The sequence below is a fragment of the Cyrtonyx montezumae genome, unplaced genomic scaffold (genome assembly GCF_038088225.1).
Source record: "Cyrtonyx montezumae isolate F1298 unplaced genomic scaffold, pur_monq_1.0 scaffold_16, whole genome shotgun sequence".
Classification (NCBI taxonomy): domain Eukaryota; kingdom Metazoa; phylum Chordata; class Aves; order Galliformes; family Odontophoridae; genus Cyrtonyx; species Cyrtonyx montezumae.
This window is the reverse complement of record NW_027071892.1, coordinates 8,858,638-8,871,590: the sequence shown is the minus strand read 5'-3', so window position 1 is coordinate 8,871,590 and position 12,953 is coordinate 8,858,638. Positions and strand designations below refer to the sequence as shown.

Sequence of the window (12,953 nt, the reverse complement as noted above, 5' to 3'; positions counted from 1 at the left end):
CGGCGCCCGCGGGCGTCGAGCGGGGACCCGGAGCCGCAATTCCCCCCCCCCTCCCCTCCAAGCCCTGGGGACCGCCCGCCAGCACGAGAGCGACGACCGCACGGGGTACCACCCCAACGAGGACCACCACGAGTATTGTTTTCTCCCGTTCCCGTTGCACAGCACCGTTCAGAGAATATTTCACAGTGTATTTAAGAGGAAAGTGCTAGGAAGGGCGGCGGAGCACTGGGTGCACAGAGAGGTTGTGGAGTCTGCTTCCCTGGAGACGTTCAAGACCCATCTGGGCGCCTACCTGTGCAGCCTGGGCTAGGGAGCTGCTCTGGCAGGGGTTGGACTGGATGATGTCGGGAGGTCCCTTCCAACCCCTACGGTTCTGATTCTGTGATTCTGATGGTCAGTGCCTTTCACGCAATGAAAGCAAACCCCGGGCCCTGGGGGGCAGCAACAGCCGCGAAAGTGAAACGGAGGAGGCACTGAAAACAGAGCACCCACCCCAGCCACGGCTCCATGCACAGCAGCGATGGAGTGGGGCTTATTTTCCACCATCCCCTCACCCAGATTGCCAGAGGAAGACACGTTATCCACTGACACTTCTTGGCTCACAGCCCAGCAGTGCCTCTTTGACATATGAAAGTGTTCCTTGGCTTGAAGGAAAAACCGTGTCACGTCCAGAAATAACTTTTTTTCTTTCTTCCTGGCTCAAGAGAGATTGAAAGCAAGCCTCCCATGCTGGGATGGGATGAGCTATGCTCACTGAAACACGGATGTGGTTCTGCATTTCAGCAGCAGCCGTGGCACGAAATAAATAGTGAAGGCATTAAAAGAGCATTTCACTGTAAAGAGGGGACACTGCTACTAGCAGAGAAATCACGGAAGTGCTCAGCTCAGCAGCAGGGGCAGTAGAGGTGGCACTGGAGCTCCCACTCCAGGATACAGTGCTCTTTGACACAGGAGCAGCTCCCAGCCTCTGCTGCTAGCTCACAGTGCAAACAGCCCCAGCCGTGTCTCACACCCTCCAACCCAGCTGCAGTAAGCTGCAACGGTGAAACAAAAAAGGTATCAACACTACAGTGGTCTTATATATTTATTCCTTTTTTCCTTGTTTTCAAAGGACAACATATTCAGACAGCTTTAAATACAATGTCCAAGTACAACTTTCCAATGAAAGCAGCAGCAGTGCGGCGTGTGCGCTTATACCCACAGACATCAGTCCCATCCCAGTGGTAGACATCTCCTGCTGAAAAAAATCCACACATTCAGTACTATGTCAGCTGAAAATGACCACGTTAAGGCACAAAAGAAGCTGATCAGGCAGAGAAACTGCAACCAGCAAGTGCTGAACACCACCAAAGGAAGCCATGACACAAGTCTTGCAAATCTCAATCTTGTCACTTTCTTTTCCTGTCCATTTCTGGCTCAGAAAGAGCAGCAAACAGGCACAGCTCCTTCACTGACCCCTTATACCTCAATCCCATGGAAGATCAAGGCAGGGGGGAGGTGAGAAGCATGCACAAGAGCAACAAACAGGAATCTGCCTCAAGGTGCTGCTGCTGCACACTGGCCTGAGGCCATCTCATTTCCCCTGCAGCCCCCAAGTGCCTCTCAGGCTGTCCCTGGAATAACCCCTTCCTGATCGTTTCCTTTCCTGCTGCTGTCCCAGGCTGTGCTGCTGAGCAAGCAGCTGCTAGCAGCAGCTCAGAGCTGCACTGTCACTCAGCCCTGACAGTGCTGCTCAGCATGCCCTGCGAGCAGCTGAGGAGCTCTGAGGGATGGACTACAGTGACCAAAGTCAGTTCACCATCTCTCACAGACTGGTGGATACCTGCAGTGGTTGGAGTGGCAAAGAGACACCTGCAGAGGCACGTTTATACTTACTCTGCTTTGGAGAACTGCTTTTATTCATAAACATCCTTCTTATCTGCAATGTAATCTACAATCTCTTGTGGACACATTAATTTTTCTGCATCTCCATCAGGAATTTCAAATCCTGGAAGAAAGCACAAAGATTCAGCCCAAAACAAAGGAAATGGGAGCGAGGCCGAAGGAAGCGATTATTGCTGGCACAGATGGGTGCAACTCAGCTGGATCTAAACACACAGAGCCTGTACCACAGTCACAGTCAGCACCTCGTTACTACAGTGAGTTTCAGGCTGTGCTATGCCTTATGTGAAACCCATTCTGGATGAGACGAGGCAGAAGCAGCAGGGGCTGCTGAGCCAAGCACTACCCCTCACGCACCACTGAAGCTATCAGAGCTTAATCAGGGCTCCCATGGCAACACTGGAGGGGATGTTCTGGGTAACTGTAGGCAGGCAAGAGCCAAAGCCCATCTGGTTGAGCTTGCTGCTGAATGCTGTACAGCAAAAAGAGCTGCAGCAAACTGCCTGGGATGGGAAGCGTGGGGGCTTTCTGCAGTGGATCTGCTCAGAAATATAATCCAGAACACTGAGGCTTTTCTCTTTCTGGTCCTTGTGGACACACACTAATGCTCCACCCAAGGCACGCTGCGGGATCCAATGCAGAGCATCAGTAAATGCTCCAAAACGAAAACATCCACCCAGATTTATGAGCTCTTTATAGGAACCATATCCTAGAGCACCCACAGTCCAATACGACAAAACAGACACATGTTCTGGGAGCGACAAGCTTGGAACAAAAGCAAGGGGAAGTACCAACCGAGGTGAGAAAGAAACTTGGAATATAAACCAAAAAAACAAAAACCACACAGCTTTCTTCTAGCAGCATTAAGTACCAACGATAATTCAAGTACCAAAATAACTCTGTTGGGCAAAACCCAGAGCACCGAGGACTGCGTGGGGATGACCTGAGATCAAACACTGCGGGTGTGCCGGGTTAAGTGCCCAGTGCCAGGGAAACGGGCTGGGCACGGCACCGTTATTGCAGCGGGACTGAGGTCCGCAGCACCGCCCTCTGGGAGCACCGCTGCTCGCGGACAACGACCGGAGGAGTGCGGCCGCGGGAGGGCCCGAGCACGCAGCGTGCCATTACCGAACTCGTCCTCCATGGCCATGATGATCTCCACTTGGTCCAGGCTGTCCAGCCCCAGGTCCTTCATGAAGTGCGCCTCGGCCGTGAGCTGGGGGGCAGAGAGGGCGTCAGCTCCCGGCCCCGGCCCCGGCCCCGCCCTCCCCGGCCCGGTCCCCGCTCGCCTTCTCGGGGTCGATCTTGTCGTACAGCTTGAGGACGTAGAGGACGCGCTCCTTGATGTCGGCCAACGTCAGCGGCGGCAGCTCCGAGTAGAGGCGGCACGGCGCAGGGCCCGCCCGCGGCACCGCGGGGGGAAAGGCAGGCGGCGGGGCCCGCGGACGGCCGGGACAGAGCGTACCGAGCGCGGCGCGGGGGACGGGGACGGGAACGGGAACGGCGGCGGCGCGGGGCAGCAGGCGGCGGACGCAGGCCGAGAGGACACGGGCCGCCATGGTGACCTGATCCCAGCAGCCCCCGCGCCGCGCCCGGAACTCCGCGTGCTCGGCGCCAGAGGGGAAGGGAGGGGCGGCAGCGCCCCCTGGCGGCGGGAGGACTTCCGGCCCCCGCCCGTCAGCGCGGTGCGGCGCGGGCACACAGAACGGAAGCGTATCCTCTATTAGAGAGAATAGAAGCAAAGCACTTTAATAACAGCGCCGCGCCCGGCGCGGTCACAGCGGCCCGGGCTGCGCGTAGCGGTACACACACACGCTGCCGTCCGCCCGCCCCGCCAGCAGCGCCGCGCCCGCCGCGCTCCAGCGCACCAGAGCCCAGCGGCCGTCCGAGCCCGGCGGCAGCAGCGCGGTGCAGCGGCCCAGCAGCAGATCCCACACCGCGATGGCCCCCGAGGACAGCACAGCCGCGGCCCAGGCGTCCTTCACCTCCCCTTCCAGGTACCTGCGGGAGACACCGTGTATCACCGGGCTGCAGCTCGGCACAGCCTTTAATGCAAAGCTGTTTTGCGCCTAGAAAATCCACGAGCACGTTTAAATGGACTGCTGAGAACCGGGTTATGTTGAATATTGCAGCTGAAAGCAAAGGAGGTTCATGCAATCCTCCCCTATCCTCAGTAGGTGAAAACTGTTCTGCTAGACAACATCTCTTGTGCACATAGGAAACGTGACAGATGTGAGCACGCTGCAAGACCCAGCCTGAATGGCTTAGTCTTCCAAAAGCAAGAAGTAGGAAGGAAAAGGTCATCAGACTACAAACGGCTGCTTAGCATCAATAAACCTAGCAAAGCACAACTTAACATCACAAAGACCTAACACCAGTCTCACTTGCTGATATTTTCTCCAGACGTTTTTTGTCTAAGGAGTTTGATGAATCCAGCTACAGCATTTCCATAATCATGGTGGTGGGGGGGAGGGGAAGGGAAAGAAAGCATACAGCATGCAGAAAATCATTTCTCCTGTTTGCTCACAGAGCTCTGGGGAGCAGAGCCCCTTGCTGAGCCGTGACGCAGGGAGCTCAGAGGTTAGCTCCCAGACTTGTGCAGGAAGCAGGCAGGAAACAGCCAACACCCTCAGAGCATTATAACAAATGCACAGTGCGAGTGGAAGTGATGGATGGCAGCCTTCTTATCACTGGAAAGATGGCAGGTGGCTCACTGCCAGCACTGCTACTCAGCTTGTTAACTGAACCTCCTCCGAAACCGCCTCGAATGTGTCGTGGAGATGAGCACGCAGCGTGTCTGAGGTACTTGCCTTCCAGCCTGGCCAGGTGGGAGGGAGGAAAGCATCACCCCAGTGCTTCTGGCTGTTTTCGGGTTGAACGCCATCACACGGAACGCGGGGTTTCCACAGGACTCGCTCTCCTTGGCATGGGGGTGACTTAAAACAACAAACAGAAGGCCCTGATAGACAGAGGAAAAATACATCACTGAAAGTATCAGTAAGAGAGGAAAAAACTCCAAAGAATTTTCCAAAGATTACTTGATTAATTGCTACATTCTCTCTATAATCAAAGCCCCATGGACAGTGATGCATTGGTTTTACTGAATAAAATGCAAGTGGTTTACTTTCCATATCAAATTAGATAAAAAAACCAACAAAGCAGCTGCTGACTGATAAGGGCTGATGCAGTGCAGCAGTGACAGTTCGGTGACCCCATGGATTTATGTGCTTACCTTTCTGCCTGGAAAAGTTAAACTTGCTGGAGGACATGGGGACACTGAAAGTAACATTTCTGGGCCTTAGTTGAACCCTTTTGAAATTATTAATTTTAGAAACGTTCCATACAAACCAGCACAGCTGAACACAGCAGCTCTCAGAACAGCCACAAACTAGCATGAAATATGCTGGGATAGATATTCACAGGAAGTCTCCAGAGTTTGACTCAAACCATCATTATTTGAGGAAACATTCTTGTTCCAAAATGTTACATGCTTACTAAGAGCAATCAAATCCTTGACAACCACAAAATCCAGCTAGATCACAACACAGGTGGAAGCATGTGACAAAGAATCGCGTGTATGAAGCCTGGCTTTGAAGAGTTTATATCATCAGGAATATATATGAATAATAGCTACTCAAATAGGTTTTCTGATGATGGCAACGTTCTGCCATCATGCCAGCACCTCCCTGCTAAATGAAAGAGACTTACCAGGCACTGGCACTGGGCACAGTACTTCTGCTTCCCACATTACCTGCCTAAGCTTTGGAATGCACTTTGATGCATCACAGAACTTTGTCAGTATAATGCAGAAAGCCAATCATCTGAAGAAGACAGTATGGCTTATTTGCTCTAGTTAACCTATTTTCTTCTGCACTATCTTCACTGAATGTAAATAAAAATGATATTTCAATCCACTCCTTCAAGGTCCCACCACAGTTAGTCCAAGCTATGCATAAACTGAGTGCCATGTTTCACATACGTACAGAGTCAGAATATGCTCGATGGCAGATTGATGCTGGGTAGGAGTAACCAATGTGCATGTTCTTCAGGAGTTGGCCTGTTTTCAGATTCCTGCAGTTAGTGAAAAGACAAATTCTGACTGCATTTCCATCCCCAATTTGGTATTTTCTAGTCATAATTTCCAGTCATAATTTTCTAGTCATAAATGTACCACCACCCAAGACAGACAGTTTTGACTTCACAGACAGCAAACTGACACACAACGAGAGGCCACAGGAAGAGGTGTAATGAATGTGACACAAAAGCTAGTGGCATTACAGCAGTGCAGTTCATTTGCTATCTGTCTAGCTGCACAGAAGTTAAATGGCCAGCCCAGGTCCTTTGTTAATGATCATTTCACAGGGAAATCAGCAGCCAGCCAACACCCCTACATAATGTCTGCAGCTGTCAGAGCCACCTCTTACACACACAGACTGAAACATTTAATGGCAAAGGAAATACTGACCAAACAGCAATGCTGTTTACTGCAGTGGTGCCAACCAAGGCGTCTCTCACTCCTTCTACTTCAGCAAAAGCCAGAACAGTTTCTTCAGGAGGCATCAAAGTCTGTCCATCCTTGCACCTGAATAGCAGATGCAAACCAGTGAGAAACACAGTCAGAACAATAACTCTGTTCTATGCTCAGTGCACTTCCAAAAAGAAGAGAAACCCGACCCTTTTTCTATATCCCCTACTTTTCTACCTGCCACACTGAGACCACCCCAAAACTAGAAGACTCACCTTCCTGTCTCTGAAAGTGATACTATTTCCACCTGCTGCTCTTGCATGGCTCTGCTGCTGCTGACCAGCCTCCCATCCTTTAGCCCAAGAACAGCTTTTATATTCCCAGTTTTCACTAGTGATTGCTTGAATGAGTCATTCTCAGAAGAATAAAGCAAGAGCCTAAATTAGGAGAAAATTATGCGTTATGACAGAAGGAAGCAGAATTCAAACACACCTCAGCATATTAAAAAATATATGTTTAAACTGTCTAATCCCTCCAGGGCGAGTAAGCGAATCTTAATAGTTGATTTTTAGAAATTCTATGTTTTCCAACAATAAAAGCAACTGAAATAGTGACACATTAGTAAGAGTCAATTTCTGCTACTACAGAAGAGTTAAGCTGCAGCTATTCAGGGAACAAAACACTAGCAAGAAATAAATACAATACCTTATTTCTCCAATCTCCAAATTTCCCAGTGCTATACACACAAGATTACAGGTGTCTGGCAGAGGAACGATCTGTATGACAGGAATCTAGGACAGCAAAGCAAGAATTCCATGTTACCCAAAATGTCCCTCTTCCTTTAACTACGTTCCCATTTTCTAGAGTGTTTCGAGCAAAATTATGTGGGACAGAACTAATTTTCAGACCCCTCTGAAGAAACACACTCAGCTCAACACCTGAACTTATTGACATGAGGCAAAAGGTGTCTCCAGGGATCTAAAAGGAAAAGAGCATAGAGCAGCCACCATTCAGTACATGAAGCCTCAAGTTCCAGCATATAACATGGAACCACACAAAACACTGCCCTTCCTCATCACCAATGTCAGTCATTCCATTGCCTGATGCAATGAGAAATGCCATCTGAAGAACAAATCTCGCACCTAAGACTTCAAGCTCCTTGTATTTTAGGAATTAACAGTGATACAAGAAAGCTGTTCTGAGTTCTAGAAATAAAGATTGTGTCCACACCTCTCCAAGTTGCCAAGTATGGACCTTCTCCCAGTGGTCAAGTGCCAGTGGTTTCCACAGGGAAACTGAACTCTCACAGGCAGTCACCACACACAGCTCCCTGCAGCCAGCTGCTTCCCACCACACGCTGCTCACATCCACAGCACAAGAACTTGAAGAATCCTGTCCAAAACAGAACAGTACTGGTTTTCTTCTGATAGCTATGATAGCCTGGAGGCTCAGATTGAGAAAAACACTTCTTGAGACTTGGTGCAATGATAATTTGAGGGGAAAACTTTATGTTCAAGATATTAATGTTCGAGCAAAGTGCCAGTAAGGCACCACGAAAAACAAACCTGGTGCACTGTGCCCTCTGAGCAGCAAATAAATCAGCTCACTTCACATAAATCATCTGTCATTTAACCCAACGAGGATCCCACTGAGCCCAGAGCTGGAATGGGGTTGGATATACCATCTGTTTAGGCATTTGTCAGAAATACACGCTGAAATTCTCAGTCACAGTGACATTCATAGGCATCTAGCTTTTCAGCATGCTTTATCATATAAGAAGACAAAACTGATGAATTAGGCAAAGTGTTTTTTTGTTGGTTTCTCTTTTTTCCCTCGAAGTTATGATCTTGCATTTTATCGCACTTCTTATTAAACTTTTATTAAAGAGCTGTTACTAACTCAGTAGACTGTTGTCTGACGTTATTTTACCTTTAACTTTGAAACAAACTGCAAGTTCTCTTCTCTCAAGCCATCAAGCAGCACTGGAGTCAACTGTTCGGCTTCAGTTTTTTCCTGTACAAACAAGTAAAACAATCAGGATAAATTAACTTCAAAATTAGATTCAGCACCTGCAAGAATGAGACAGGAGAGTGAATTCACTCTGTATGCAGTAGAGATAGCAGCTGCTGTAGGAGCACCTCTTTCTGTTCTTGCAAGCCTTTGAAAAATAAGACAGCCCAGACAGTTTCCAGGTGAAAACAGACTAACCTATTCCTTCATACCACTTTGCACCCCTTAGCAGCATTCCCACCCTTCAGAGATAAGTCATTTTCTCAGCAACTGACTCATAATAAGATGTAGAAGACAATCCTAGCTGAAGAATTTCCTTAAGGTAAACCAACATTATAAGTGTACCAGATTTTTTTTGTCCTTTGATTACTTCAAACATGGGTTCTGAAGCCCACATCCATACTTTTACGTAGGATTTTAAAGAGTTTGCTCTTCAGGTAAGAGATTTTCAGCAACAGATGGAAATCAAGCATTTACAAAGTCAGCTTAAAGACAGCATTCAGAGTTGGTGTCCGAGGAAGTCTCACTTTAAAGGTCAGGTGAGACTTTGGATGAGGGGACTCACCCAGAAGACTGCTGGCATAGTACACTTGGGTGTGTTACCTGTTCAGGAGAAGCTCTGCAGGACCCCTCGTGTTTGCTTTGTGACTGCCAATGCTTCTCCAAGTCCACAGCCCCATCAGATCTATTATTAGGACAACTTTCAACTTCTAAATGACATGCTGGACCTTGCCCTTCCTCTTTCCTAGCAGATCCTGCACCACAGCTGTCCAAGTGCAGTGGAATGGCAGAGTCTTTGCATTCACTATTATTCTCAACCTGGGCAGGTGTTTCTTTGGAGGAATGCAGGCCCACTTGCAAAGGAGGTACAGAACCTGTATTAGGATTGCATGCTGATGGTAAAACAGCTGGGGTTGGACCCAAGACAGGGAAAACAGATGAAGAAATCTGGGACTCACGCTGAGCAGGAGCATCAGTTAAGACAGTCTCCATGGGAGTAAATAGCAATTCATGTGTAGAAAGTTCCACCTTGGCAGCTGGGCTTTCCAAATGAGGTAGCTCATGCAACCCACTTTCAAATGATGAAAGCAGATTAGTTTTAAACTCTTTTTCTTCTGCATTCATTTCTGGAGTTTGTACATCCACTGAAGCCACTCCATCCCCAAACACACTAGGAACAAAAACCTCCAAGTCATTCCCAGGGGAAGGTTCATATTTCCCAAGTTTTAGTAGTCCAAATTCTTCATCAGGTAGATGAAAGTCTATGATATCCAGCTTGGGGGCCAGCCACTGAAAACTACGGAAGGAAAAGAGAGAGCTGGACATATTTGGGTCTTCAGCAGCAAGGCCAAGAGAAGCATGACCCTCTGATTCCACTTGATGGCCAAGTCCCCTTTTGTTTTCATCTAGAATTCAAGAGAGAATGTCACACCATAAGTTAACCAGCAAGCAGCCATGTTAGAATCTCTTATCTAGAGCATCACTCTAAGCTATTAAAAAAATAATCCATCTTAACACATGGAAGTGGAACTTTCCAGGAAGATGCTACACTCCACAATTGCTCTGCATCAACCCTTTGAGCTAAAATATCATTGCCAAAGACAACCAAACTTGATTGGGTGCTTGACCAGTTTGGTTTGTTTTTCTCTCAAGTTTTTCTACGTATTTCTGGACTGTGACACTAATCTTTCTGTTCCCCTTTTCATTAATATGCAGACCCAGTTGGAGAAACAGAAATTTATATCCATTTACTGGAAAATCAGGTACAGCAAACACAGCGTTGACCTGAGCAGACAAGGCAGGTGAAGAATCTCCTAGCACTGCTCCTCGTCCATGCACAGCTGTTCAGTTCCTGTCACTGTACTGAGACTGAAATTTCTGGAATTGCACAGAAGAATCTGGGCACCCATCATGATCTAAATTAAAAAAAAAACTTGTTAAGAGAACCAACCCTATTAGATTTTCCTGAATAAAAATACGACAGGGTTTGAACAGCAGTGCATGAACGCACTTGGCTGTTTCCCTGCCTTGGTCTTTGGGTCAAGCTTTAGGGAGTGCATGTTTGATGAAATACCTCTTGAGATGTGACTGTTCCTCTGTCTTGCAGAGGAACGAAGGGAGCGGCGTAGAGGGACTGTGAGGAGCTGCTCAGCCCTGCAGGCTCTGTGCACTTTCTGACTCTTCACGTGTTTCACTGGATGTTTACCAGACTGACACACACTTAGGTTGCATCCCAGATCACTTGTGTGGCTGGTAGAAGTTTCATTCGCTGGGTTCAGAGAGCCACTTTTCTGCAGTGGATTCTGGACTTGTTCTAAACGAGACTCGCAGCATTTGCCAAGCACTTGGCTTCCACCAGGAGGATCAGCACTCATTGGCTGCATCATACCTGTCAATTCAGACCCAAGAGCTGCAGCAACAGAAAAATGTCTCCCATCCGAAGATGTTTTTTTGAGATTAGCCTCACAGTTCTCCTTTTCACTCTGACACTCATTTGATAGCAGACTATTGCTTGCTCTTGGCGTTATGAGATTCCAACTTTCTAGAAGTTCCTGTGACGTTTCATTCACAAAGGGTTTGCAGGTGGACTTTCTTCTTTCCTTCTCTTTCCTCTGTGATAGTCTCTGACCTCGCTCTGTGCTTGCGATGCTGTTTTGAGAAATCGATCCGGGTGAAGTGCTGCTACCACTGGATGTAAAGTGTTCCTGAGCACCAGAATTCACTGGGTCGCTTTCTGCACAAGGGAAAGGCACAACTGCTGGCTCCAAATGATTTTCAGCAGTTTCTTGGGAGAGCTGCCCTAAGCTCGCATCTTTCTGCTTGCATTTACTTCTCTGACCTTTCTTGCTCCTGCCCAGATGACTGAGAATTACAGCATCAAGGTCCACCTTCCTCTGGCAATTAGACATGCGCCGAGTTGTCCTGACATAGTATTCAACTGGAAAGGGAAGCCCTTCAACCACTGTGCAAGAGTTCAGAGTGCTTTCAGGAGCTGTAATCTCCTCTTGATGAGAAAGTCTTGACTGAACTTCAAGCTGTTGATTCTCCAACAATTTTTCAGCATTAATCAGAGGAAGATCTGAAGGAAAGTCATTTAAACTGCCAGTGTCATTTTGATTTTCTCCATGGATTTTGCTCTCATTAATCATATTGTTACTTGTGCCAGTGGGCAATACTTCATTTTCTGACATTAAATCCAAAAGTCTACGTAATTCTCCCCGATTTTCACACATGTTCTCACTGTCCATTTCTTTTACTGTCCTGAAAGATTCTTTTCCACCACCACCGCTGGCATCAAGTAAAACAGATTCACCACCCTCTGAACATTGCTGTGCAGCTTCTTGGTTATCAGATGTGACCGTGGCACTTGGGGACTCAGACTGCCAGACATCAGTGCTGTCCTCCAGAGCACACAGGAGCTCGGGCACTCCCAGAGGAATACTGTCCTCAGGTACGTCCTGCAAAACTCCAAACTCTGCACTTGGAGGAGTTAAACTGCTTTCTCGTCTCCCCATAAGCACAGGTCTGGACTCTATATGAACATTTTCCTCAGCATTTGAAAAACTGCTTCGCCTGAAGACTGGTGACCGAAGTTCCTCCACACTGGCAAGTTGTTTTTTCACCATTACATCATTATTGACAAGATGCACATCATGCACTAATTCCTTTTCTTCTGACACCACAGTCTTTGACCTCCTCCTCAGTTTCATCATGTTTCTCAAAGTCTGCCTTTTTTTCTCCTCAGTAGCAGGCATAGGAAGTCCACGGGAAGCATTTTCCTGGCTAGCCTGTAAACTCTCTGCCTGTGAGCCCTCCTGCAAGCAAACTTCATTACTGAAGAACTCAGGACTATGTTGCAGTATGACAGATGTTTTAGCCTTTGTGTCAGGACCTGAGCAGGTTTCAGTCTGTAGGTGACACGTGTGTCTATCAGCACCAGGAGATACGTCATTACTACAGCCTGTGGGAAGAAACCTCGTGTGTGTAAAGCACACCCACCAAAGCTGCATCCGAGAAAAAACATCACACAGTTAAATCAGTCAACTCGGGTAACAGTGAAAGGCTGAGATCTCACAGTGAGGATCAGAGAGCACCCAGTGAGGAGGGAAGAAGGAGTGCTGCTGCAGACTGCAATGTAAAGATGAGGGGCCGAGTTCCGGGGGGCAGCGGGCACGGAGCTCCGCGCGGCCGCGCCCGGCTCCTACCTGCGGGGCTCTGCGGGGCCTCTCCCGTCCCGGGCCGCAGGGCTCCTTCCGCCGCCGCCTTCCCGCCGTGGCTCTTGGCCCGCTCGGCTCGCTGCGCCCGCTGGGAATACAACACGGCCGAGGGGCTCGGATCGGCCTCCGGGCACCTCCTCCCCGGACCCAGCCCCGCTACCGGCCCGGCCCGCTCACCCGCAGCCGGCTGACGGTCTCGCTGTACTCCCTCCTCAGCAGCGCCAGCTTCTCCCGCAGCTGCAAAACACAACGAACCGAGCTGAGTCTACATCAACCATCAACCCTGGCCGCAGCCCCGGCCCGTCAGCGGCGGCCCGGCTCGGCCAGACCTTCTCCTTCTCGGCCCCGCTCAGCACCACGCCACTCGCCGCCTCCGCCAT

At 48.9% G+C, this 12,953-nt stretch overlaps 2 protein-coding genes across 3 annotated transcripts; both read right to left on the bottom strand.

Annotated features, from left to right (window-relative positions):
* Positions 1 to 1,070: 1,070 nt before the first annotated feature.
* On the bottom strand, positions 1,071 to 3,467 carry NDUFAB1 (NADH:ubiquinone oxidoreductase subunit AB1). Of its 2 annotated transcripts, none has more exons than XM_065733038.1 (4): positions 3,171 to 3,467; positions 3,010 to 3,097; positions 1,876 to 1,987; positions 1,071 to 1,234 (listed from the first exon to the last, which is right to left on the bottom strand). In XM_065733038.1, the coding sequence occupies exons 1-3, from the start codon at positions 3,438 to 3,440 to the stop codon at positions 1,896 to 1,898; spliced, it is 450 nt and encodes a 149-aa protein (XP_065589110.1). In that variant the 5' UTR covers positions 3,441 to 3,467; the 3' UTR covers positions 1,071 to 1,234; positions 1,876 to 1,895. The 2 variants fall into 2 exon arrangements, with proteins under 2 accessions (XP_065589110.1, XP_065589109.1); XM_065733037.1 differs by having other exon boundaries at positions 1,071 to 1,237; positions 3,171 to 3,466.
* Positions 3,468 to 4,618: 1,151 nt separating this feature from the next.
* Positions 4,619 to 12,953, bottom strand: PALB2 (partner and localizer of BRCA2). Its single transcript, XM_065733026.1, has 12 exons — positions 12,903 to 12,953; positions 12,751 to 12,810; positions 12,562 to 12,661; positions 10,431 to 12,317; positions 8,960 to 9,762; positions 8,276 to 8,359; positions 7,577 to 7,738; positions 7,052 to 7,137; positions 6,622 to 6,783; positions 6,347 to 6,463; positions 5,865 to 5,952; positions 4,619 to 4,840 (listed from the first exon to the last, which is right to left on the bottom strand). Exons 1-12 carry the CDS (start codon positions 12,951 to 12,953, stop codon positions 4,619 to 4,621), a joined length of 3,822 nt encoding a protein of 1,273 aa, XP_065589098.1.

What these genes read in the sequence shown, in the direction of transcription:
- PALB2 (XM_065733026.1), bottom strand. Translation starts at nt 12,953, where the DNA reads ATGGCGGAGGCGGCGAGTGGCGTGGTGCTGAGCGGGGCCGAGAAGGAG. An exon ending in AGACCGTCAGCCGGCTGCGG is followed by an intron (nt 12,662 to 12,750) that starts GTGAGCGGGCCG and finishes TTGTATTCCCAG; the next exon opens with CGGGCGCAGCGAGCCGAGCG. An exon ending in GTAAACAGCATTGCTGTTTG is followed by an intron (nt 5,953 to 6,346) that starts GTCAGTATTTCC and finishes CACTAACTGCAG; the next exon opens with GAATCTGAAAACAGGCCAAC.
- NDUFAB1 (XM_065733038.1), bottom strand. Translation starts at nt 3,440, where the DNA reads ATGGCGGCCCGTGTCCTCTCGGCCTGCGTCCGCCGCCTGCTGCCCCGC. An exon ending in ACAAGATCGACCCCGAGAAG is followed by an intron (nt 3,098 to 3,170) that starts GCGAGCGGGGAC and finishes TCTGCCCCCCAG; the next exon opens with CTCACGGCCGAGGCGCACTT. An exon ending in GGCCATGGAGGACGAGTTCG is followed by an intron (nt 1,988 to 3,009) that starts GTAATGGCACGC and finishes GCTTTCTTCCAG; the next exon opens with GATTTGAAATTCCTGATGGA.